This window comes from Colletotrichum fioriniae (genome assembly GCF_027942845.1).
Source record: "Colletotrichum fioriniae strain IMI 355084 chromosome Unknown scaffold_5, whole genome shotgun sequence".
NCBI classification, from domain to species: domain Eukaryota; kingdom Fungi; phylum Ascomycota; class Sordariomycetes; order Glomerellales; family Glomerellaceae; genus Colletotrichum; species Colletotrichum fioriniae.
This window is the reverse complement of record NW_027076841.1, coordinates 1,504,013-1,529,173: the sequence shown is the minus strand read 5'-3', so window position 1 is coordinate 1,529,173 and position 25,161 is coordinate 1,504,013. Positions and strand designations below refer to the sequence as shown.

Sequence of the window (25,161 nt, the reverse complement as noted above, 5' to 3'; positions counted from 1 at the left end):
AAGGCCCAAAGGGCGCATTCTCTTCCTTTGCGTCAGACCCTTTCCCGCCCTGCCAATCATCCTTCCCGTCTATCTTTTCTCAACCGTCGACTTGTCTCCGTCGTCTCAACCTCCTGAAGCCGTGTCCTGCACCAAAATAGCGCCAGCGTCCGTCCGCAGGTTGCAGGAAGCCTTGGATCGCCCTTTTTTCCCTCCTTTTCACGCTTCCACCAAGCCCGGCTGAAGCGCTGCGTCAATCTCACATATCGTCCCGTCCTCTCTCTGTCTAGGCCCCCCTACTCCTCTCCCTACGTCGGTCTGTGCGACTTGCACCCGATCAGACCGCATCCCACGCCCGAGTATTCGTCCTCGCCTCATCCCCCTCCTTCTGTTTCTCTTGACAGCACAAAACACGGGCCGTACATCGTGACCACTGCGACCCCGTATTCTTCACCTCAACCAGAGAGATTCCGTCTCATATCGCTGGGTTGAACCACCTTGAGGATTGTGCTCCGTCTCATCGCTTCTGTTGTCTCTCTCAAGACCATCATCGGTCACTGGACGCCACTGGACTCCGACGCGATTCACCAACCAGGTCTTTTCGATTCAATGTCTCACGCAAACCCTTAAGACTTTGTCGTCTCAACCAGCACCGGGTTTTCAATCTTCACCTGATTTCACTCAGCACTCCGAATTGTTCAACGTCGTACCGTCGGCCACTTACTTCCTCATCTCAGTTACGAACACGCCCATGAACCTCACTCTGCTCAGCATGCAAAGAACTCTGGCCCTCTCCCATCCTCGCTAACCTGCGAAGGGTCAACGTGTGTGCATTCGAAGCGCGTCGCATGCCCTTGGAACGCTTTTCAACAACCGCCCTCTGAAATGGCTGCTGCTACGAGCCTCAACTCTACCGCCATGTCGGTTCGATCCAAGAAACAAGTATCGACCTTGCCTGCAGACGGCTTGCAGGCGCAAAGAATGTTCAAAAAGCACAAAATACTGCCGCACCCTAGGCGACATGCAAGCGACTCTGCGCATTCCTATGAAGTGCGATCGACGCCTAGGAAATATGACCTCGACGTGGACGCGGTAGCGTCGCAAATGCGAGGACCGCAACAGCAAAGCCCCCAGACACTGAGACACCAGCCTAAGCGGATAGGCAGTGGCCCGGATTTGCCTCCAACACCGCCTTCCCACTCGCGAACCTCATCGAGCACTCACTCCATCCAGCATCCAAGCCCAGCGCCCGCCGAACCTCATGCGCCGGAATCGCAGACACCAACAACCCCAGCGCGCGCCCCAGCCACTCCTCCAAACCAAAAAAGTCCACCAACGCCAGATGTGACGCCTCCCCAACCTGCTACTCGCCCCAAGGTTGTTCGACCGATACCTATCGACCGCACAGTATCGAAAGCTACTACCGTTGAGTCACGAACTGAGTCTTTCCGGACTGCCAGAGAGGAGCCCTTTTCCTCGGAAGAGGACTTGCAATCGACTGTTCGGCCAAATATTCTCTCAGCAAGAACTTCTCAGAACACGGTTCGTCGCGTTTCCGAGCCTCAGGCGAGGACGCCGCCTCCAGTAGGTTTAGGCCTGGGGCTGGAGTCACCTACTGAGGACCTCCCGACCCCCAAGGCCAAGGCAGACTTTGGTACCTTTGACGGAGAATGGGCCTCGAATAACGAAGTTGAACAAGAGTGGGACGACAACCTGGGCAGAAATGTCACGGTAAGAAAGAGGCGTACTAAGCCCGAAACCCCGCCTCGGACTGGAAGACGGAGGGTCGAAATCATCGAAGACCGTGTTGTCACACCGACAAACGCTGCCAAGGCGGTGCGCGCGATGTCACAACGAGACAGAGCAGCTTTCTATGCACCCAGCGAAATCGCTTGGCCCAACACCTCCACCCCAGGAAAGACAGCTGACGCGGACTCTCGCAGGCTGTCGGGAATATCTGCGAAATCTGCAAAGTCAACCAAGTCGGTTGCGTCCACTATCGTCGAGGCAATCTTAGTCGAAGCTCCCTCAATCCCCCAAAGGAGGCAGACGCTCAGACATGTCCGGAAGCAATTTGGATTAAGGGACTCAGGCTCTGATCTGTCTCCCCTCAGCTCTGCCACAAATTCAGCTATTCAGTTAGAAGGAAGCCCGAGACGACCTAGGGCGCTCACTCGCCCTAGCGAAAGCCGTCATGACAGCTATGCCTCGAACACCACCTTCAACTCGATTTCAAGTAGCAAAGCACGCAGAGAAGTCTGGAAGAGCGGTGGCATCCCGGTCATTGTTGTCCCCGATCGCCGATCATCCAGATCTAGTCGGGAGCCGTCTCTCAGATCAACCAGCAGTAGACGATCCAAGAGAAGCACCAGTGTCGGTTCAGCGACTCGTACAAATGGTCCGAAAAGTCACGACTTGCCTACACCTGTGTTCGAACGTCCAGGGCGAAAACTCCGCTCAATGTCCGAGTCAGATGGATCCGACCAACGCACGATTGACTACCCGCCCGTCATCCCGAAGCGTTCTTCTTCTTTATCCGCTCCGACCAGCCGTAACACTTCCCGCGCTGGCTCACTCACCGCGGAAAGTTTGAAATCTCAGAACGCTTTGTTGAATCAACAGTCTGGACATGAAACGAGGATACCCGCCTTGACCCTCCAAAGAGCGACATCCTCTGAGACTGATAACGGCCACCATCACCGAGACCATAAACTCAATGTAGACCGTCACGGTGACCCCTTCTTTGGTAAACGATTATCGACGCAAAATACGCCTTTCTCAGCAGCTTCGGTGGAAACAAGCGGTACTGCGCCCGAAGTGTCTGAGGCTAAGGCTGTGAGCTTGTACCCTCATCAAAACTCATCCGTGCTTGTCGTCAACCACTCCAACAAGCCGTCGGAGGACTCTGAGGATTCGCAGACCGAAAGAGAGTTGCCGCAAACGCTCCAAAGGCCGACGATTATTACTACAGGTCCAGACGGCGAGTGCCCAGTCACACCCTCGCAACCTCAGCATTCCATGGACGACGTTGATTCACCGCTTCGCAATCCTCGCGCGGCTCCCCCAGTCCCTCCGATTAATCCTCCTGCGATTCAGTTCATCCCTGCGACGCCTTCGGGATTAACCCCCAATCATGAGAGACAACGCAATATGGGCAATTATTTCGAGGCGATGGAAGAGGAGCAACCTCAGCGGAGTAGATCTGTTATTAAAAGGGTATTGGTTCGACGACGCAACTCGGAGACGTACCCGCCCAAGAGTGGCAGACCTGGGCTCCTTACTAGAACCTTTTCTCTGACGAGAAGAGGATCAAGCTCTGGGGCTCGTGGTGACGACCATTCTGCTGTTGAAGAGCCATGTTTGTGCCCGGAATGCATGGCCCCGCCGCCCGAGGATGACCGATTGCATCCACACTGGCGTCCTGCCTACTCGGATCAGGATGACGATGCGTGGGAGAGGGAAATGGAGGATGAGCCCATCAGCCAAATCTATCGGTATCCTCCTATTGACAACCGGCCAAGCCCGCGAAGACGTATTAGCGAGCGAGTGAAGAAAACGTTTGCTATTCTTCCTGCTCGTGGTGAGGATGACGTATACTCTGGAACTCAGAACGAGCCTGATCGCCGGACCATCCGCCGGACAGACAGCGGGAACCTCCGGGTTATGAGACGCCGCGGCAGCCTCGACTCTCTTCGCGATCAATCCCCCCCACCTACCTCGGGGCCTTCCGCGAGGCAGATCGACGACCGCGATGCAGACGGGCCGCCGAAACGAAGGCGTCGTTTTTCGATTTCGGGCACTTTGGAAGGGTTGCAGAACCTTCCGCGACAGCTGAATGAGCGTAAGCGAGAGAAGAGAACCCAGGAGTTGAGGCAGAAAATCAGCGGGCCGCGCGAAGTAAGAGACGGCATGGGTGACGTCCTTCGACGGAACTCGTACCGCGGCCCTCCAAACGAACAAAATAACTTGCCTGTCGCACATTTTTGATGCGATTGCAACGTACAAAATTTTCTTAGTACTTCAGATGATATTCCATCCGGAGCACTTTTTCAACGCGTAATATATCTCGATACGAGGCACAAAAGGAGGGTGCTGGAGGAAATGAAATGGGATCATTACGACGACTACGAACGAATGCCTTTTTTCTCCTTTTTTACGACTACAGAAATCATTTTTAACGACACAAAGAATTGTTTTCTTCGCGGATTTCGGAGCTGATGACGGGGGGATGGATGAGAAAGCTTTTTAACCTTTCAGACTTTGACGACGATATTGATGACAATGATTTTGGGACTGGGTGGATCGGGTTTTTGATGAACGCTTGAACGCGCGCGCTCTCTGCTACAGATAAAGAAGGGACGTCTGATTATTGTATCATATAGAAAAAAATTGCTCGTCAAGATACCATTTTACTCAAAGTTTCTTTACTCGAGTTTCGGAACGAGGAGAACCGAAAGGACCTCGGCCCTTGCCGAGTCGAACTGCGCAGGATGGAGCTTTGCTTCTATGTCTTGTTTTGAATGTGATATTCCATGCCCATGTCATGAAGACCTAAGTTTTTATACACCCTTTTGCCCTGAATATGACGCCTAAACACCAATCCCACTTGTACCAAGAAGACACACGCGCCCCATTCTGTGTGAGAGAATGCAAAGATGATCACAAGGCATTCTACCGCCTGTCCTGACCCGGAGGTCCACCGCCGGGCGGGAACGCACCAGGAGGTCCAGGCGGGAACGCGCCGCCGCCCGGCATGCCGGGGAATTGAAAGTTGGGGGAAGACCACCCGGCGCGCCCGGGGGCGGGAAGGAGGCCGGCTGGGAGACCGCCGGGCGGGGGAACGGTAGGCCTCCGGGGGGCATTGGTGAGCCGTTGGGGCCTGGGGGAAGGGGGGGCATGGGGGCATTCCGCGGCCTGCTTGTCCTGGAGCTATTGGATGTGGTGTTAGTTTGTTTGAGAGCTATCGAGAAGAGGTTCTTGGTGGGGCTTACGTGGGATCATGCCTTGAGGGAAGGGGTGCGCCGGCGGGCATGCCGGGGAAGGGAGGCAGGGACACCTAGAGAGGGGTTCAGGTTAGTACTTTGATGCCAATGTGCCCATCGCCATGACAGCGCTGGAAGGGGTAGGGAGGTGAGTACGAACCTCCTGGGAAGGGGAACGGCGGCGGGAAGGCCGACCCGGGCTGGTTTTGTGGCAGCATTGGGTTGTTGTGTGCTTGACCTTCTGCGGCGTAGGAGGAGGTGATGGAGTCGATGACGGATTGGGCCTTTTCATGACCGATTTCTAGAAACAAGGGGGAGTGTGTTAGCTCTAATGTAGCCATGATGGATGCGCGAGCAACGGAGTGAGGAGGGGGAGGGAGGGGGAGGAGGAGGAGGAGGAGCCGTACGTTGGTAGTAGTCGACGACGTTGCGCAGGTGGTTTCGACCGCTGTTGTGCGCCTTGCGCACGCTCATGGAGTCGTGCGTGAGGTACACATCGCAGTAATCGCCTAGAATCAAAGAATTTGGGTCAGTTCGGCTGGATAGCTTCGCGGTCGGCCGGGATTTGATTGAGACGTACAGAAGACTGGGACCTCATGTTAGCTTGGTGTTTGTAGAGATACTTGAAGGGATTCGGGACTTACACTTGGGCATCTTGGCGGTAGTCTCTCGTGTACGAGAGGAAGCGGTATGAAATTGACGAGGTTCCGATTATGCAGCAGTTGAGTCGACAAAGATTGTGTTCCTTAAGCTGCAATGCCGCTTTTGTCGCATCGCGATGTTGAAAAGCGGCCGACGCGCCAAACGCCACACCCAAAAAGCTGCGAGGCTGTCACTCTCACGTGAGTGCCAAGGCACAAGGCTGCCCCATAATTGAATCCCAATTGGTCAGAGCGGTCGACCTCTACCTATTCGACAGGGGTCTTCAAGTGGGTCCAGTCCTTTTCGAACGCGACAGATTTCCAAAAATCCCCAAAGGTGGTTCCTGGAGGCCCATAGCTCTCCTATCGCAGTTGTGTCCTCGTTAGCCCAGGGAGCTCCTCTACGACGCAATTCCCACAACCCACGCCAGGCTGTTCATCTCCCTCCCCGCAACCACGACCGCCGACTTGGCACCGACCCCCGAATCGATCAAATCCTCATTCAAACCATTCTTCAGATTTGATTACGGAGAATCTGCGAATTAGCCATGGCACCGACGACATCATTGCTGCGCTACGTGTGCGGTCTTGTGCTACTCGCCTGCTGCGCCCAGGCGCTCAGGTTCGACCTGCATGCTACGAGCACCCACGAGGGCAAGAAGGAGCGATGCATCCGCAATTTCGTCGCTAGGGACACCTTGGTCGTCGTCACGGCTATTGTGGATGGTTCAAAGGGTGACGGCATGACCGTTAACATGCACGTATGTGGCCTCAACTGCTATGCCCCCCAAACAATCATTCTCGACAGCTGGGGCTTGACCTTAGAAGATATGAAAGCTTTCCGGGGATTGGAATGGGATAGCGAAGGGGGAGAGGATTGGGGAAAGGAGGGAAACTGGTCGCAATGGCAGCTTGACTAACGATGAGTGACTCTCTAGATCAAGGACGCTGTCGGCAACGACTACGGAAAGCCCAAGGACATTGCAGGCGGCGAGAAGCGTGTTGTCTTTACCTCCCACGCAGACGCCGCCTTCGACGTTTGTTTCGAGAACATCCTCTCTGGTTGTACGTCGCACCCACCCACCCCTATAACCAGCCATTTTGCCATGCCAATGGCTTGAACCCTTCACTTACCCATTTGTCCTATCCTGCACCTCACAAGAGGAGGACAAGAGCCACGAAAGCTGACGAGAGTGACCCAAACCAATAGCTGGCCGCAGCGGCGCAACGAGCCGCCACATTGAACTCGACATCGACATCGGCGCCGACGCAAAGGACTGGAACGCCATCCAGGCGACGGAGAAGCTCAAGCCCGTCGAGGCGGAGCTCAGGCGCATCGACGAGCTCGTCAGCGAGATCAACACCGAGATGGACTACCTGCGCGCCCGCGAGCACAAGCTGCGCGACACCAACGAGAGCACAAACACCCGCGTCAAGTGGTTCGGCATCGGCACGACGCTCATCCTCGTCGGTCTGTGGGGTTGGCAGATTATGTACCTGCGGGCATACTTCAGGTTTGTTGCCTGCTCTGCTTTGCTGTGATCTCTGAAAAGCTTTGGACATGCTAACCGTGTGACACCACGACAGATCCAAGCACCTGATTTAAACGCATACCTCGGTGAAGTGAAGTGAAAAGGGAAGTCAGCCAATGGCTTGCCAAGAGCGTAAAGGAGTTACGGAAGACGAGACATATTGCGCCGCCGCACAGCGGTGATGATGAGAGTCTCTGTGATGCCATCGGAAGCATCAAAAACCACCTCGGGGTTTTCGAGTGTGTATTAGTGTATGCATACATACGACGGTCACCATAAAAGTCATGAATGATATAACGCAAATTACATTACAGCAGAATCTACTTATGATGTGTTCGTTATCACTCAGACTAGGTTGGCAAATAGGAGGTTCCTGAGCTGGAGGCATACTTCGGCAAATTGCGGCCGGCCCCCAAGCGCTCTGCGTTACCCACATCGGCCCGGTGAAATCAGTCTTCACTGAACCGTTTCAATAAATGTCTACTCTGGAGACTTGACTAGTAGCCTCGAGTCGCTGTCAAATTACAGATTTGGTATACAACGTCGGCTCGATGTTCTAGAACTTCCAGTGAAGCTTTGCCGTCGGTAACCCACCATCCTGCGCATCCACCAAGCAGGCGTATGCTCTCTCCATCCCCTAACAATGCAATAAAAGCCTCCAATGAAGCCGTCTATAATGTACCATGCTCCCATAATTTTGCCCTTCCCGTCCTAGATGATATTTCCTGATAGATATTGGTACATTTCAAAACTCTTTCCCCAAAGATTGTCGGCGCACATCTCACGGCGTGATCTCAAAACATCGCTAGTTCTTCTTGCCCGCCCTATCAACATCAAACAGAGGCGGCATGAACCCGAGACCACCCTCCTTGCGCTCCTGCACATCCCGATGCACACCGACAGTCCCGTCCGCACGTCGGCTCCGCACGTGGGCCCTCAACATCTCCAAAATCTCGCTGCCCTGCCAGCGCACGGGGACGGGACGGTACTGCGCCTTGAAGGAGCCGACGGTGTTGGCCCACTCGCCGGGGACGTCTTGCGTGCGGACGTCCTCCTTGGGCTTGGTCTGCGTAGCATTCTTGCCCGCGTCGATTGTCGAGGCGGCGCCGGTGCCGACGGGGCGATAGGACTCTGCTGCGTTGACGGTCGAGGAGGCGAGGGTGTCGTTGGACGAGGAGCCGGACGAAGAGGAAGAAGATGTCTTTTGGGTCGAGGCCGAGGCCGAGGGGGCTTCCTCCTGGGTGGCCCAGTAGTAAATGTCCCAGTCGTTCTCGTCGAGAAACAGGTCGTACTGCGCCATTTGGGACTTGGTCATGTGCGGGAGGTGCTCGTTGGCAAAGGTCGACATGAGGAGATCTGATTCGAGGGTTCCGCGCTTGCGGGACTGGTCTGTTTTTTTTTCGCAAGGCAAACGGTTAGTTTCTTGGGTTCTTTGATCTGCGTAGCTTTGCTCTCTCTCTCCCCCCCCCTCTCTCTCTCTGCGGTCTCTATCGCTTCCTCAACAGAAGTCGACTGAGAACACAGCAAAAGGGAAACAGAAAGAACTCACAAAGGAGACGGGCGCGCATCGTCCGCTCGTCCTCGCCCTGGCGCCGCAGCGGCTCGACACGGAACTTGATGCCCTCGAACTCGCCGACGCCCAGCTCGCTGTTGACGGCGGACTCGGTGTAGATTGGCGGCTTATTGTCGGCGAAGCATCTGCGGAGGACCAGGGGCGCTGCCGCTGTGGTCGTCGGTGCCGGCGCCGTAACGCGGAGGCGGCGAGCCGGACGGAGGGCGCGGGCTACTGTCGACATTTTTGGTTTGTTTTGCTGATGGACAAGAGTTCCTTTGTACGGACGTTTTGCGCCTGGGCAATGCTGTGTGCAAGGTAGAGTAGCTGGAGGGGGGGGGGAAGATGTAGTTCGTAGTTTGTCTGACAAATTGAACGCTGTGATAGGTGCGAAGACGGGGGGTCTGGTGTTACCGAGGTAGAGGGGGGACGATAATAAAGTCAACGAATAAAGCAACCACTTCCCGTAGTTCGCCTCGAAAACTGTACTGGACCCTTGAAATTGATGCAATGGAGCTCGGACCGTAAGGGAAAAATCACCGTATAATATGGATATCAACACTGTATGACGGTTCGATCTTGACGGGCGCGCCAAAGTGGCTTGGATCGTGCACAGTATACTACATAGGCATTGCAATTAATAGAGGTATTGATAATAAGATCCTTGCATGATTCCGTATTATTCAGATCGAAAGGAGTCAAGTTCCCTCATTGGCACCCGGATAGACTGCGGAGTTGTGGGGAATATTCGATAGTGAAGCCGAAGACGTTTGGTTGTATTGCATGGCTGATAAGTTTAGAGAAACGTGCCTCATATTGCGGCTCTATCAAAGATCCTTCAAACATCAACGTTAATCTTTCAAGGCCCTACACGACCCCGATCCACATACTCAAGAACGACCTCATCATAGGACCATACTACGGGACTCGCGAATAGCGAAAGAACATGTGGGTATTTGGCTAAATGAAAACTCCGCTCGAGATGCATTCTGTACCTCTCAAATTCCACCCCCAAAAAGCCCGCCTCCAGCGCCGATTCCATGCCAAGATAAGCATCGAAAGAAGGAACGAAAAGGTTGTGTGTCTGCCAACCCCAGAGATGGCCCCCATCTCGATAAACAACCCCCCAAGACAGAAATCTCAAGGGAAGCCAATTCAAATAAGAGGAATGATTCTCGCCGCCCAGCCAACAACCACAATTTCATATCAATCATTATACCCTCTTCTCCAAGGTCATCATTAAGAAAAAGAAGGAGAGAAACGGCGGCGTTGTGTGTGTAATAGCAGTCGTTTCCTTTATTCCCCGCCCTCTGGTAATATCCTCCCCAGGCTGCGTAGCACCTCCATGACGGGCATTTCCTTGGTGCCCGCGTTGGCCTTTTCCCTCGCCTCCCGCTCCTTGAGCCGCGCGGCGCTGAGAGAGAGGACCTTATCCGCCTCTCGGCCCGCCGTGTCAACGCGTTGGGAGAGCTTGTGTATGCCGTCCGCGAGCTGGTCCACCTTGAACTCCAGCGTCGACTGCGTGTTTTGCAGGCGGGCGAGCGTCTTGGCGCGGACGTTTTCAAACGAGGATGCCGGGTCGGTGAGCCAGCTGAGCATCTCTGCCTCGTTTGGCTCGAGCAGGGATGCGTCGGCTGCTGTTACTGTTTGTGCTGTGTCTGTTTCTGAGAAGAGTGGCGGGATATCCGGACGCGTTTTGTTTAGCGCCAGCCATTTCTTCTTTTCTAGTTTTAATCTGTAATTGATTAGTGCCTGCATCTTCATGAAATCGGACATTCGGGAAACATACCTTTTGACTTTTTGTTCCAGTTGCTCGATTTTCTCTTGATGTTCAAGATTACGCGGGTTTGGCAGGTACACCACAGGCTTCTTTGGCCCCTCTTCTTCTCGGCTGAACCAGTCTGAAAATTCTGACTTTGTAGAGAAGTCCTTCAAAAGCTGCTCCTGAATATAGCGAGCTGTGAAAGGTTAGCTTGGGCACGGGTTTTCTTAAGATTTGTACTTTACTCACCACCCAGAACAGTATTGGAATCTGTCTGGCCATGGGGCGGCTTTTGCAGTAACGCTCGTTCACCACACCACGTCAATAGCTGCTTCATTCGTCTTGGTTCCATGAGACCTTCCGACTCAATATGCTTGTAAAACTCTGCAGTTTCGACCTCTCGGTGGGGTATCGCGTTATGCCCACTCTCAATCAGCGAACTTGCTCTCCGGCCGCGCATACCCGTGCTACTCCGACGATTGCCTCCGCCCTTTTTCCTCATTTCCTTGTTGCGATTGATAACAGGCGTGTCGCTGACGGGGAGCGTGATTTTTGCAGACTCGACTGGTTCCTCGATGGCGCGTGGCGTCCGCCGCCTATCTGGCTCCGGCTCCCTCGGTGTCGCGCTGCCAATTCCATCGTGCTCTTCCTCCTCCTCCTCCGGGACTGGTTCTGGTGCTGGTTTCCTGGCAGGCTTTGTCTTTTCTGTTTTCCCAGTCGAACCGCGCGTACTCCGGCTCGTCGTGCGCTTAGGCGCAAACAATTGCAGCTCATCGTCCTCCACCGGCTGCGTGCTCGCTGTCCGTCGCGTTCGCGGCTTTGATGATGTCGCTGCCTTTGGCGCAGCTACTGGTGATGTGGGCTCGGGCGCCTTCGCTGCCGCCGAAGCGCGTCCTTTTGCCGGCCTTCCTCTTCCAGACTTTTTCGGGGGTAGTGGCGCCGGTTCAGGTTCAACATCTGGTTCGGGTTCTGGCTCGGGTTCTGCGTTCTTAACTCGCTTTGATTTGGATCCGCGCGTGAAGTGGAAGTCGCCATCCTGCTCGTCGTAAAGCGATGAAGCTGCGCGTCGTTTTAGCATCATCCTCGCCGCCTGCCCGCGCTCCTTCAACTCACCCGCAAGACGCTTGCTTTTTCTTCTCTCTGGCTGCTCGTTGCTCATGCTAATGACTTGCAACGGGTGACGAGTGCGAATGACGGTCGTCATGGATGGCGCGTTAAATGAAGCATGCGGTCGAGAGACAAAAGGTGGCACTCGGTGTAGGAATCGGAAAGTCGCGCCTCGAGGCAATCGAAAAGCGCGTCAATCGGCGCGTGGAAAATCCCAGGCAACCAAAATTTCGGTGCGGTTTTGCGTAGTTCCAAATGTGTGAGAAGTGTGGTCGGCGGAGTGCTGTCGTGATTTTCGCGTTTCGGCGGGTGTGGTAGTCGGCGGCGCGAGACGAAGTTGGGGTACTCCTTCTCTGCGATGTTGTTTACAAGAGTGAGGGATGATTTACCCGAGCAGTCGCGCTAGTCCGCTTTGGGAAACCCCTCTCGACCACTCACAACCCTGGAACATGACTGCCTCACTTACATCACTTCCATGTGGTATTGGTTCCCCTCAAAACGACGGATTGTCCCGATGTGTAACTGTCTATACCTTCTTTCATCACAACTCGGCTTGCGGCTCATCATGGCTAAGTATCTTGGGAACAATGGTAGCAATGTGCATGTACAAAACGAGTAGCAAAAAATTGGTACACACTCATCATCTACGCACATTCATCTCAAGGCTCGTTATAGGGCGAAATCTCATAAATTAAATGACCACGAGGCGTTGCCGTTCATGCAGCTCTTGTTACCATTGCTACTAGAAATCCGATCAAATCAATCAACCAGCAGAAGATGGCGTATTCCCATCAACTACTCCTCGACGCCTACACCCTTAGAAATGACTTGCCGACCCTTAAACTCCTTTTGATGTATATGCCCAGTATCTAGCCCTTCCAATGACGGGCTGATACAATTGCAGCAAGCCAATGACGCCTGCCAAACTCCCCACCTCCACCTACCCAAGGTGAGCTGCCTCTGTTACTGAGCAGCTTATCCCTGGTAATCCGCAACCCCATCGTAGAAACGAAGTAAAGATATTGGCGCAAGAATGTCGTATATAATGATGATACAGTTGAGCCGTAAGATATGACTGGGCCAGAGAATGGAACAGCATGAAAGTCGTAATCTCGATGTCGCCACAGGCTGTTCGAGAGGAGCAACCTCAACAGGTTGTTATTGATGGCTCGAATCCTCCAACTCCTCATATTCGAAATGATTGTTGTACAAGGCTTCGTCATCCTATGAAAAGCGACGTTGCACACCCTGACCCGCCGCTAGCACTTGCTGGTTGGGAATAGGAGCGGCCATACCATACGGGTTCATCTGAGGATTGAATGGCTCCATGGCCTGTTGCATGAAGGCACCGTGAAGGCCTTGCTGTTGCGTGACAGGGCAGTCTTTGTGGGCCAAGAGTAATGTCTTCAAGTTAACAACCTCCTCGCGTAACTGCGTGATCTGAGCTGTGAGAGCATCGTTCTCACTGCTGAACAGTTCAACCTTTGACTGGAGGTTAGCCAGCCATTGCTTCTTGCGCTGGCGGCACTTGAGGGCAGCAACTCTGTGAAGAAATTAGCGGGGTTTCACTGAGAGCAATTATTCAGTGTTGGAGCTTACCTGTTACGTTCCAAGAAATTCTTGCGTTTCTCCTCATCAGTCATCTTTGACTTTCCGCCTTCACCATTCTCATGTTTCATATCGTCATCGTCCGACTGGCTATCATCTCCCATCATATCAGGAGGGGGAGCATTGTTGTTCGGTTTTGACTTCTTAGCGGGAGGGGCCTTAGCCGGTGGCTCTTCAGCCTTTCTACGGCCATTTGTCGATGCGCCGCCAGTCGAGTTGCGCTTGCCCTTGCCCCTGGCTGCGGGACGGGCTTGCTCACTTTCATCCGACATCGCACTTCCGCCTTCGCTTACACCGCGGACTGAAGACCCGGCACCAACAGATCCAGCACCGTTAGCACTCATTTGAGGCGACGTGTTCACGCCTTGAGCAGGTGGTGGAGGTGGGTGAGCCTGAGATTGTGCTTGTGTTGCCGCGAATCCGCCGTTTGGAGCACCGTTTCTGCCCTGAGCACCTTGAGCAAGCATAAACAGACCGTTCGCTGCGTCGTTGTCGTGCGGGTCAAATTGCTTTGCTTCAGTCTTGACGGTGGTTGCACCGTTTGGCATATCCTGCGGCTGCGATGTCACGGCTGTCTGTTGCTGATTGTGGTTCTGTGTCTGATTTTGGGTTTGACTTTGATTTTGGTTCTGGTTTTGATTCTGGGCCTGCGTGTCACGCTTTGCAGCGGCACTTAACGCAGTGCGATGGAAATCGATGGTGCTAGGCGTAGCACCGCCACTAGCCAACTGAGCAAATAGTTGCTGAGAGTTAGGGCTGGGGGCAGGGAACATGGAACCACTGCCACCGGGAGTCAAGCCAGTTCTCAACGAAGACTCGTTGGGGGTCGGGAATCCGCCACGAAGGTGATGCGTATCGCTGAAGTAGTCGCTGGTAGGGCCTGACAACATGGCCGGGCTCAAAGGACCGGTTCGCAGAGAACCTCCTCCCCAGTTGAATGGAGTTGCGCCGCTACCGGGGAGCAACGAAGATGGCGAGGTCAGAGCAGCAACGGATGGCAATTTCGTACCACCTGGTGTCTCTGGCGCGCCTCCGCCGAAAGACTGCTCGAAAGGATTGGGCTCCAGACTGAGAGAGGCGGCTCCGGCGCCGAAGTAATCGGGAGTATTTCCAGTCGTCTGTCCAGGTCGAGGGGGAGGACCAAGAGGTTTCGCGCCGTCAGCATCGGGCTTCAGACTCGGGTCGGGTTGCTTCACTTCCGGAATGGTGTCTATTTTGTGGTAAGCGAGTGAGCGACGACGACGATAATGGCAGCAACAACGACGATGCCTTTCGGTGAAGAAACAACTAGTAACGCAATGAAGAGGGTGTCCAACTTACTTTGACGTGGGGGAGTGGCATTGTTGGATTGTTTGGGTGACTTCGTATCACCCCCGGTCGAAGCGTCGTTCGGTGAGGTCCCCATGATGACGACGATGATGTATTATATTTGGGGAAAGAAGCGTTGTTGACGTTTGTGGGGTGGACGACAAAGGCAAAAGGTGACGGTAGCAGGGTAGGGATGATGATGTAGGTATGGTAGTGTTGAAAAAGCCAGATGAGGTCAGAGGAGGAGTTGGACACGCAGAAGAATAAGCTTAGAAAGATAGATCTGGGTTGGAAGCGATGAGAGATCGGGGGGGAAACCAATCCACTGCGCAGTATAGGAGGACGGGCAAAGCAGCGATGGCGATGGCAGCAAAAGGTTAGCCGTCAGAGGCAGCAGCTACGCTATTGCAGCGCTCCTCTGAATTGGAAGCGGCACGAGAATGGAATGGCTTTCGACGATCGACGACGGTAGTGAGGAAAAAAAAAGTTGTCTCTCTCTCTACGGCCGCCAGCAGGAAAAAAGAGGTATTGCGTAGTTGTGGCCTCTGTCTGGATGCGTACCCGGGGACGTGCTAAGATGGGGGTGCAAAACGAGTATCGTTGTGAGAGTGAGATGTCGGGGGAGAAAAACGGCAGACGTCACAGGTCAAGTATGACGTTGCGCGGTGGTCGATTTTTTAAAAAAAAAAAAAGGGCGAGGGCGCACGAAAGAAAAGAAAATGGGTGGGCGGCGGCGCACACTCTGACACCAAAACGCCCACGTCCATGTCCATGTCCCCATCCACGCCCAGTGCCCAGTGCCCACCCTTCCAACAACGACCCTCCCCGTCCCCGTTCACTTTCGACAGGCTTCCCGTCTCTTTTGCTCCTGCGCTCTTCCTTCCTCTCCTTTCGATATCCGTCGCTCCTGCCAGTCATTTTTTCCTTCTCTCTCTCTTCCTCCTTCCCCGTCCTGTGAGAAACGCTGGGGCTTTTGTGGGGAATTGTTTGTCGCACTGTGCGCCGAATGCCCCGACGTCCAAGAACGGCTTACCAATGGGGAATGGTCCCACCACACCTGTCTGGCATTCCAGTTTGGTAAAGTACCTAAGGTAGGTACCTGTTCAGGTATCTCTACAGAAGGAAAGATACGTAGCGCGCATTCGACAATGGCGCGAGGCAGGTAGGAACGGTAGGAACGAATGTTGCCTCGATTGCAACCGACATGAGGGCCTGGTCAAGAATTCATCCTCGATCGGGTCCCCCTCTCTCGGATTTCGCAAGCTTTCTCGAGCGTCTGAATGGCCTTACTGCCCAACTATCTGTTCTGCAGCTGCTGGGAATTTGACCACAGATCCTACTGCGTACCTAAGGTAGTGTACTATACATACGAGCGTAGAGCGATTCAAAATGTGTACCTCTACATCAGACTCCATCCCATCTTATCGCCTCAGGCGAATGACGGCAGTCAAGTCTGCCGAAGCCGCGCACCATCTCGTCCGCATTCCCCATCTACGGACACATCTTTGCCGTTGAGTGGTCATTCTCTCTCTCCCACTCATCTTCGCCTTATCTTGATTTATCAGCTGAAGGAAGATGACGAGACGGTTGTTGCAATGCCTCGGACCATGGCCAACACAACCACCATGTCTTGGCTTGCTGTTGAGGTCTTCAGAGCCACTGCCGTAGAGGATGCTAAGTTTTCCCTCCTACGCTCGGCACGTAAATGTTTCTATTCCACGCTATCGTCACCGTCCCGTTCTCTATCAGCCTGATAGGCGATCCGCACTGTATAATATAATGGAAAATCAGGCGGTCGACGCCGACACGACCGGCATGAGTGCAGACAATGTACGCGAGCTAACCAATCAGACTTCGGCCCCCATACAGTGAGAGCCGCCGGTTGGTTAAAAATGCAAGTCCGGGGGGGTGGCCCAAGTATTCCCCCCCTCAGTGTCGTAACGCACCTGGCACCACCCAGCCAGTATCTGCAGCCAACGTTCTCTACTGTGGCTGCAAGTCTCCATTCGGTGGTCCCCCTCCCCCAAGCCTTCCGACCCCTGCATTGATTGCATCACTTTCCTTCCTGTCGCATTCGAGGGCCATGGCACCCCGTCCCTTTTTTGTTCTTTTTCTTCCCTTTGGACATTGCCTCAACTTTCAAGCGCCGCGCAAGGTGGAGCTTGCGCAACTGACGTGCCGACTTCACGAGTCGACAGAACACCCACCTCCCATTCCTTCATAATCGCCCACCGAGCCACCTTCTTCTCAACAGCAACAGTTATCCATCCTCACCCACCGAACAGCAAGAAAACAGGTCAACGATGGGCTCGGCCCGGCCTTTCGCATCGCCCTGCCCTGCATCTCACCTTTCGCGAGAGTCTAGAACAATCAACGCCATCGAACCACCTGCCACCTGTTCCCTGCTAGATGTCTAAAACGTGCGGCTGCCGGTCTCCTGGAGGAATCTGGCCACGGGGAAATCGTTACGGTGAAGAGATCGACATACTCATTTCCTTTTCGGGCAAGAGTTTTCATCACCAATCACGATCCCGCCGGTCTACACTACCTGAACCGTATAGCCACTGTACGGACACCTCTTACCAACACTCCTCTACGGAGTAGCTACACAATTGTATTCACCCATCGCTCCAAGTTGTTGCACTTGCATGTCCTTGCACAGCGGCCGTCAGCCATGGATTTTTAAGCTGCAGCTACCTGAAGGTCCTGGCCCAAATCTACCGCTGAGAATGAGGCAGGAGCCGCAGGACTGGCAACATCGACGGTCAATTTCTGACGCGACTGGGAAACCCGAAGTGGCAAATTACTGTCTTCAATACCCAATAGAGTCTCCCCAAGAGCTGCAGCTTGGCCAGGGAGGCCCCGGCAGCTAGTCCCCGCTCTCTCTCACTCAACTGCAGAGTATCCGTACAACAAATTGCGTCACAACAATCGCGCCAGACGGGGCACGTTGACCTTACTCCGTAGCGATACCCTGCAGGCTTCGGGTGACCAGACACGGAGAAGACCACTTGGGAATGCTCACCCCGTTTCCTAATCCTCCCAGTTTTCACAATCCGCCAACGGCAAGGATTTTGCTACTTTTTCGCTAATAAACTAGTTGATACCTCTCCGTTCTGACAAGCGAGTCTGTCTGCTTCCATACATTACGTCACGGCCGTATTCATGTGGTCGACCTGTTTTTAGCTTGAGACGGAAGATTGGCAAAGTTCTCGAAAACTGCACCAAATGCGCTCTATGGTCACAGCTTTGGCCAATGCCCACACTGCAATTAGATCCGCACTGTCTCGATACTTTTCAGTTTCTGTATCGCATTGGTGGCGTCACTGGTCATGACGTAACCATGTCGAGTAAGATGCTGACGAATAGAAAATCTGAGCCAACAAAGCCAAGCAAACGAGCCCAACAGCGCTTCCCATCCTTCATCGCCCCGGCACGGTCGGCGATGCGATTGTCAAAGGTGTGGTACCTTGCTACGGCTGCACGAGGTTCTGACAGTGAACAACACAAAATTGAAACGGTCTCTTGACTTGCTTATAGTCATCCGCACGAGGAGTTTGTGTCAAGAACTGTCCTCATTGACAAGCTGCGATTCTGGTACCTAAGAAGGGTCCGTAATTTGCGACAATGACGGAATCTCCAAAAAATTTCTCTGATTTCCGGCGACCCACTAGATTGCTCCACGAAGACCGCTTGCTCCCGTCTTCTTCGCGCGTGGTTTGCTTGGATAGGGGGTGGTGTAGCGTTCTTGCTCTGGACGCCCTGGGGAGAGAGAAAGAGAGAGAATGGAAGCAACCGACCAGCGAACGGGTGATCTCAGGTCAGTAAACGGTACGTATCCCCGGAGCAGACTGACTTGTCCCGTCGGCTACCGTCGTATGACGCACTAGACCCGGAGAACATCCTTGCAACCTGCATGCCTTTACTCCTCTTCGCACCATCTTCATATCGCACTGTGCTCAAACTTTGCACTTCCGCGAGCGCGTCGCGTCACACTGTACACGGGGCCTGTCCACTCGACCCCTTTGAGCATTATACTACCCAACTTGGCCCATGGTATCTCGACGGAGCTCATGCTGGAACAACCAGATCTAAAGCCTTCCCCAGAATATATTGACGGAGCGATGACGGCAGAAACCCGTCTAAAGCACGTTTGAGACGGCACGTTTGGTGGGCGCCTAGTCTAAAACCAGGCTCGGCATCAATCGCTATATCGATCTTGCTGCTCCATGCTCGATTTCCGTCTAGCGAAGTGCGAACGACCACAACGTCGCATGGGGAATTCGGGTCCAGAACCACAAACCCACGTCGTGCCTCGGACGAAAGACAACACGCTTGACCGTAGCAGGGTCAGCTTAGGCCTACCTATCGTGCCGTCTAGGCCCAATGTTCTCCGTCCGGCGGCGTCCGCTGCTCCATTCCACCGGGTCAGCGCCACAAGTGCCTTCTGTAAGCCTCAACTCGCCCTCCGGGTCCCTGGCGGGCGGAGGATCTCGTCCGATGATCTGAGGGCTCGGAATCGTCGACGCGCAAGCGCGCTTGTCCATAATGGAAACTTTCTACACAGACTCAGCTGGCGGGTTGTGCGCCTCTTAGCCGGATCGACAAAGTAGCTTTCCGAAAACTGAATATCAACATTTGGATATCGTTCGTTGCACTACGCGCCCATATCTTCTTCGCTTGACATTCCGCAAACACCACAAGCACACATATTCCCTCCTCCGACTGGATCGAGCATGGTCGTGGGATGGATGGGATGCTGAATGAAGAGCCGTACCGGCAGATGTTCGATCCTCTATGATAGGCTCTTGCGTCCAAAGAATGTCGGATATTGCATCAGCATCTATATCGGCATGCGCAGGAGCCGGACGTGGAAGCCTACGTCCCGCGGTTAGTAGCAGACTTCATCCTTCCGCCAAGCCTAGCTTGGAGCTCATCTTTAGCTATCGAGATGGCCACTCGATCTTGAGCCGTTGCGAAATACCCCATCTGCATTAGATGAGGATTGACAACAAACATTCGGTAACCTCAGTTGTGGGAGCCGGTGCATGCTGGGGTGAAACTCAGCTTGCCCTTTCCGGCCTGTGTATTCACGCAACATGCGGTTCGACAGCTCGAAGCCGAAAACAGTTTCTCGGTGCGTCGGGACGATGGGAAAGTCGTATGGACAGCCATCATTCGTGGCTTATCTCAGCATGTTTAATTGTAGAACATCTCAGCTTGTCGCTAGCCGCGCCTTCATATGTTTCGGAGCTGCATGTTGATCACATTCCTCCCTCCGTCACAAAGGTCTGATGAAGCTCCAGGTTCTCGATGGGTATTTTATCAGTGATGTAGCGCGGGCGTTTGTTTCACATTTTCCCACCTGCGCCGCATGGTGTCACGCCGAGCCCGATAGCACGCTTTTCTGAATTCAAACCCGTTGCTCGCTCCGGTTGTAAAGACACTCTAGAATGGAGCAGGTACTCGGCCGGAGGAACAGATCCGTGCAATACTGCCTTTTCCGACAACGGCACCCGAGATGAATGACGAAAGTTGCGAAACCACTTGGGCTGTGGTCGTAGTTCCCGCCAAAAAGGGCAGAAAAAAAAAAGAAAGAAATCACAGCTTCGCGGCCGCACCGGTGCGCGCGTTATACCTCTCCAGCTTCTCCACCCGGAACCCATGCCTCGGCGCGTGAACCCTCACGGAGGTACCCTTGGGCCCGTTGACCTCGAACACGACCTCCTCCCCGTCGAGGCTGACCAGCTTCCCTGTGTCCTTGTGCGAGGCACCCGTGTCGGCCGGCCAGACAATGACCTCGTCGCCCGCCTTGAGACCCTGCGCGATCACCAGCAAGTCTTTGGCGTCGACCCCTCCTCCCTTAGTTGATTCGTTGTACGGTGACGAGGCGATTACGTCCGCCGCCTCGTCGCCCGATACCGTCGCAACCTTGCCGGCTGCTTTCCGGGCTTGCGAGGTCGTGTTTTGGAAGCGCTCGATCCAGGCAAAGACTTTGGGGAACTGCGCTTTGGAGATTTGGTCGGCCGGTAGAGCGCCGGGGAGGGAGGCTAACCAGTGCGGCAGCCACACGGCCTCGATATCGGCCAGCGAGGGGCCCTTCGTGCCGGAGACCCAGTCCCGTCCGTCGGCGAGCAGCGTCGTCTCGAGAAGTTGCACGGTGCGGCGGATCTCGTTGACGGCGTTGGGCCGCCCGCGCTCTATCGTCTCGGCGGAGAGCTTGCCGCCGACAAAGTCCTCGCGGTCCTTGAACCAGGTGCGTTTGGGGTCCTTGAGCATGGGTAGGTTCGTGGGCAGGACGTTAATTGCGTTGGAGAAGACGGAGTCGATGATGAGGGCTTCGAGGAGGCGCTCTACGGCTGCGTGTTCTGGGGTGGTGGCGCCGAGACGGGGTCCCCGTGAAGGGTAGAGTTGCTCGAGCTTACGGAGCATGAGGCGCGTGTCGAGGTAGACGTCGCGGCCGATGGCGAGGATGGGGATGCGGCGGTAGTTGAGGCCTAGTTTTGCAACGTCTGGGCGGGGGAGGACTGGCGGTTGCATCTGGAGCGGTTTATTAGTTTTTTGTAGGTAAACAGGGAGTAAGGTAGGTACCACGAAGCAACAAATCGTGGTGAAGATGAAAGTCGTGAGAATTGTAGAAATGTCGACTTACACACTGAACATAGGGGATGTCTCTGAGAGCTAGGTACCACACGATCCGCTTCGCGTACGGCGAGGCGGAGTAGTGGTATAGCACAATCTTATTTTCTTCGTCGGACGAAGCCATTGTTTTCGGTTCTAGGTATTAAGACTAGAGCAATGGGGGGAAGATGAAGTGAGATGAAGTGAGAATGCGATGAGAAAAGAGTGAGTTTCTGTTGTGCTCGAGTAAGCAGTACTAGACTCAGCTGAGATGAGATGAGATCAGATTCGGCGGTGGATGAAGTGTTGAGGGTTCGAAAGATCGATGACGATGAAAGAGAATGGCGGGAAATCTACGAAACAACCGGGAGAGATATTCGGGATGCCGAGGCACGAACGCGACGGGGGGACCTGGTAGTTCCTAAGCTAATGTGGAGCATGCGGGGTTAAAGGGGGAATGAGACGGTGCCAATGGGGAGTGCTTTGTGGGGTTGCTCACCTAGGTGAGTTAGCCAATTGGATGTTATACTTTTGACCTCTCTATTCTTTAGAACTTGGTAACTCGTGGTGTTTTCTTATTGGAAACCTTTAGTGGAATTTGAAGACCCTGGTGTGAAATCCGGCTCAACGGTATGGAATAGTCTTTGCGGTAAAGATCAGGTGGCATTTTGAGGGTAGAGAGAGGTAAGGTGCCATGGGTGAGGTGCATCGCGAGACCTAATGGCAGTGCAAGATAAGACATACATACTTACCTGCTTTTGTAATTATCCACTACCTTTCTATAATATCTCATAGCTCACACAATGTAGCAAATATTCAGCAAATAGATAGAAGCGCAAACTTGTACATGGCTTGCCAAGAACCCAGCCGTCGTATGCCAGGGCAACTCGTAGCATCTAACACTGCCGGTTCTCAACAAGCAGGCAAATAGGATGTTCTCCAAGAATGACTCGGGAATCCTGAATCAGTTCACAGGGCAATCCAAAAACTTTCAAATTTTTCTTATCTGAAGCATCCAAATTCCTAATTTAAAACGCACAGTAGAAATCCATGAACTACCTTCTTCGCTGGGCCCTGATCCAATACTCAGACTGTGCGTGGATACCGCAGTTGAGAGTCTTCCACGGATTCAACGGATCGCAGATGGTGAGTTCAAATCGTCGAAGCAGCTGAGAAAATGCCCCATATCAGCATTAATCTTAAAAATTTAGGAGGTCGGCCGTCCCCTTCCGACGTACTGAGATGACGCAGCAAAAGAAGAGGAACAGAGAAGAGAATTTGCCGTAGCAAACATACCTCAACAAACACTTTATTCAACTCCATCAACGCAACCGGCCTTCCGAGACACTGATACCGCCCATAACTGAAGACCAGCTCAATCGTAGCCTCCATCTCGCGCAGCTTCTTCTCTGCTGGCGTCGTACCATCCTCTTCCTTTTCTTCTTCTTCTTCTCCTTCACCCTCCCCAACAAGCCACCTCTCCGGCCTAAACTCGCCCGCATCCTCGCCAAAGATGTCTCGCCGGCGAAACATGGCCCACGAAGACCACCCGACGCGTGTCCCTCCCGGAATGAAGGCGCCGTTCCATGCGTCGCCCTCTGGCGGCGCCTGCTTGGCCATCAGGCCCGCCACGGGTGGGAATATGCGCAGCCCTTCTTTGATGACGGCTTGGAGGTAGGGTAAGTTGCGGGCCTCGGCGTCGGAGATGATGGGGCGGCGAGGGGCGGTGTCGTCCATAGAGAGGATCTCTGCCAGGAGTTTGTTGTGGACGCGGGGGTTTGTAATGATGTAGAGGAGTGTGGCGCGGATTGCTGTTGCTGTTGTGTCGGAGCCGGCAATGCTATTTCAAGAGATGCGTAAGTCTCTTTTTGCAAATATCCTGAATGGGAAGAGGAAGGGCCGGTGCAGAACTTACATCTGAAGCAGGATCTCGGACTCAGCTTCCTCTTGCGTGAGGCCGTGGGCGACAAAAGAACTAAGCATATCCCTCTGGACCTTCGCATCAAGACCAAACCGTTCGGCGGAGAATCTCTTTGCTATTCTAGGTCGAAATAAAAAAATAATGTCAGCGGGGGATCATGCGTTCAAAGTACTTGCTACGATAGCAAAAACAAGGAGAAGAAAAGCGAAAAGTTTTCTCACCCCATCACCTTACCAAAACCCAGCCGATCCTTCTCCGTAGGCAACATCGATCTAAGAAGAGGATACCGAAACAACCTGATGACCCAAGGTACCACAGTCATGCCCATAAACACAGGCAGATTCTCCTCCGTCGTCTTGATATACTCATACATATCCGAATCAGACCCCACGAACCCAAACGGCTCGCCGAAAGCGAGATCCGAAATGACGTCCAGCGTGAAGAACTGCGCCTTTCTCCCGAAATCTAATGGTTTCCTCTCGTCAACGTAGCCTTCGATGAGCTCGATCAGCCGGACGAGGTTCTCGTCAATCTTTTGCTCAGAGGCCTGGACCTCACGGCCAGAGTACTAAGGAGAGTCCTCTTCGTCAGACTTTCTCTTTCACGATACAATTGCTGATTTGATTAGGGGGATTCTTTCCCTCCCTGGACTAAAATCACTTACACCCGCGGCCATCTTTGACCGTAGCTTGGCATGTTCATCCTCGTCTCTGCACGATAGGACGTTGTCCCTGGACGGGTTGAAGCGCATGCCGTCGTACCAATCTGAGCGCCGGTACTCGCTCCGCACGCCGAGCATACGCCTCATGAGTGCAGGGTCGTCGTTGAGGAGGTCATTGGGGCCGATTCGCGCGAGGGAACCTTTTGCAAGTTAGTTTTCCTGTTAGCCTCAAGTGTTCCGCACCAACCCTGTCAACCGCTCTCGAGAGGCCATATATCCGCCGAAAAAGCTAACCCTCCGGTTTTACACGAGTCGGCATCCAAGTCCCTCTTGACCAAAGAAAAAAGAGACAAGCTACTCACTATATTTCTTGGTCACGTTGTAGAACTCGAGGTGACCCAGAGATCCCGTCACGGTCTTGAGTAGCCATAACTTAGACACAGCTGCCAGAGGTGGGCCTTTGAAATGCCGCAGGCGCCGGTATCGTCTCGCTGTCTCGTAGACTCGGCACAGCACAAAGATTACGAACACGGTAGCCAGAACGGTCCGGGTCGGATGCCGATCCCACTGATCACAGAAAAAATGTGAGGACGAAGGGCTTCTAGCTATATCTGGATCCATTCTGAAGGGGTGAATGGGATGATCATACGACGAAGTCTCCCTTTTGCTGGTTATGACGTACACACTTGTTGTTATTGATTGTAAAGTATGAAGAAGACGGAAAAGACATGTTTCTTTGAAGACCATAAGATTTAAAAGCCCTTGGCAAAGGAGAACCAACTCGTTCGTTGGTTCTGTTGGTTCACACATTAAACCGCTTGGCATTTATCTCTCTCTCTCTCCACACTGGAGGGGCGGGGCATGGCATGCTTCGCTTATGACTGGACCAGGCCGTTGGAAAGTTTGCTTGCACCCATGCTCGAGAAACTTGTAATCATGGAAAAATGGCTTCAGAAAAGCAATGTGTGTCGCGGTCGTGATACGAGGCGGAGAACCGACCGGAAAACGGCGTTGGTGTCCGGATCAGTATGCATATACTGCATTCCCAGAAGATGTGCATACGTTGACATACGGTCATCGGCGAGACTCAATTGGCTTACAGATGGATCTTGTATGTACCTCATTCTTAGGTCTGACGGGCTTGATAGTTGGTGGTACCTCATTTTACCACATCTGGCATTATGTCTGGATAGAGGGGTTCTTGGAAAATGATCTACTCAGTCATTGGAATCGACTTTAAGATTTAAAAGAATTTCGAGGTATACATGTATACATGTGTTGGAGAGTGGGATTTGATAGGATAGTGGATCAAGACTGGCGGCTGCAATAAATTCAACATTTCGAAGCTTTGCCAGGAGTTTCTCTCTATGGACTGACCTGCATTCGTTCACTCAAAGGCGCCCTGTCAGTCACCGAAACCTCTTCACATTATAAACGGCAATATATAATCTGCACCCCTCGGTCGAAGAAAAGATGTCAAGAAGAGA

General features: G+C 53.5%; 7 protein-coding genes across 7 annotated transcripts; 1 reads left to right on the top strand and 6 right to left on the bottom strand.

Moving 5' to 3' along the window:
- Positions 1-4,650: 4,650 nt before the first annotated feature.
- Positions 4,651-5,615, bottom strand: YHC1 (U1 small nuclear ribonucleoprotein C; the record flags this gene model as incomplete). The annotated part of the gene is made up of 5 exons (XM_065757301.1): positions 4,651-4,908; positions 5,060-5,262; positions 5,369-5,470; positions 5,542-5,547; positions 5,606-5,615. The coding sequence occupies 5 exons, from the start codon at positions 5,613-5,615 to the stop codon at positions 4,651-4,653; spliced, it is 579 nt and encodes a 192-aa protein (XP_065614070.1).
- Positions 5,616-6,150: 535 nt separating this feature from the next.
- On the top strand, positions 6,151-7,208 carry ERV25 (vesicle coat component; the record flags this gene model as incomplete). The annotated part of the gene is made up of 4 exons (XM_053191266.1): positions 6,151-6,363; positions 6,541-6,667; positions 6,813-7,116; positions 7,190-7,208. 4 exons carry the CDS (start codon positions 6,151-6,153, stop codon positions 7,206-7,208), a joined length of 663 nt encoding a protein of 220 aa, XP_053051249.1.
- Positions 7,209-7,939: 731 nt separating this feature from the next.
- Positions 7,940-8,930, bottom strand: emi5 (Succinate dehydrogenase assembly factor 2 mitochondrial; the record flags this gene model as incomplete). Its single annotated transcript, XM_053191265.1, has 2 exons — positions 7,940-8,523; positions 8,684-8,930. The coding sequence occupies 2 exons, from the start codon at positions 8,928-8,930 to the stop codon at positions 7,940-7,942; spliced, it is 831 nt and encodes a 276-aa protein (XP_053051248.1).
- A 1,052-nt stretch (positions 8,931-9,982) lies between these two features.
- Positions 9,983-11,652, bottom strand: N0V96_005100 (uncharacterized protein; the record flags this gene model as incomplete). The annotated part of the gene is made up of 3 exons (XM_053191264.1): positions 9,983-10,421; positions 10,476-10,644; positions 10,698-11,652. The coding sequence occupies 3 exons, from the start codon at positions 11,650-11,652 to the stop codon at positions 9,983-9,985; spliced, it is 1,563 nt and encodes a 520-aa protein (XP_053051247.1).
- A 1,127-nt stretch (positions 11,653-12,779) lies between these two features.
- Positions 12,780-14,568, bottom strand: SKO1 (Transcription factor; the record flags this gene model as incomplete). The annotated part of the gene is made up of 3 exons (XM_053191263.1): positions 12,780-13,098; positions 13,155-14,373; positions 14,484-14,568. The coding sequence occupies 3 exons, from the start codon at positions 14,566-14,568 to the stop codon at positions 12,780-12,782; spliced, it is 1,623 nt and encodes a 540-aa protein (XP_053051246.1).
- A 5,504-nt stretch (positions 14,569-20,072) lies between these two features.
- On the bottom strand, positions 20,073-21,237 carry N0V96_005098 (uncharacterized protein; the record flags this gene model as incomplete). Its single annotated transcript, XM_053191262.2, has 2 exons — positions 20,073-21,011; positions 21,124-21,237. The coding sequence occupies 2 exons, from the start codon at positions 21,235-21,237 to the stop codon at positions 20,073-20,075; spliced, it is 1,053 nt and encodes a 350-aa protein (XP_053051245.2).
- Positions 21,238-22,299: 1,062 nt separating this feature from the next.
- Positions 22,300-23,821, bottom strand: N0V96_005097 (uncharacterized protein; the record flags this gene model as incomplete). Its single annotated transcript, XM_065757300.1, has 5 exons — positions 22,300-22,329; positions 22,389-22,932; positions 23,008-23,133; positions 23,310-23,581; positions 23,678-23,821. The coding sequence occupies 5 exons, from the start codon at positions 23,819-23,821 to the stop codon at positions 22,300-22,302; spliced, it is 1,116 nt and encodes a 371-aa protein (XP_065614069.1).
- Between the last annotated feature and the right edge of the window lie 1,340 nt (positions 23,822-25,161).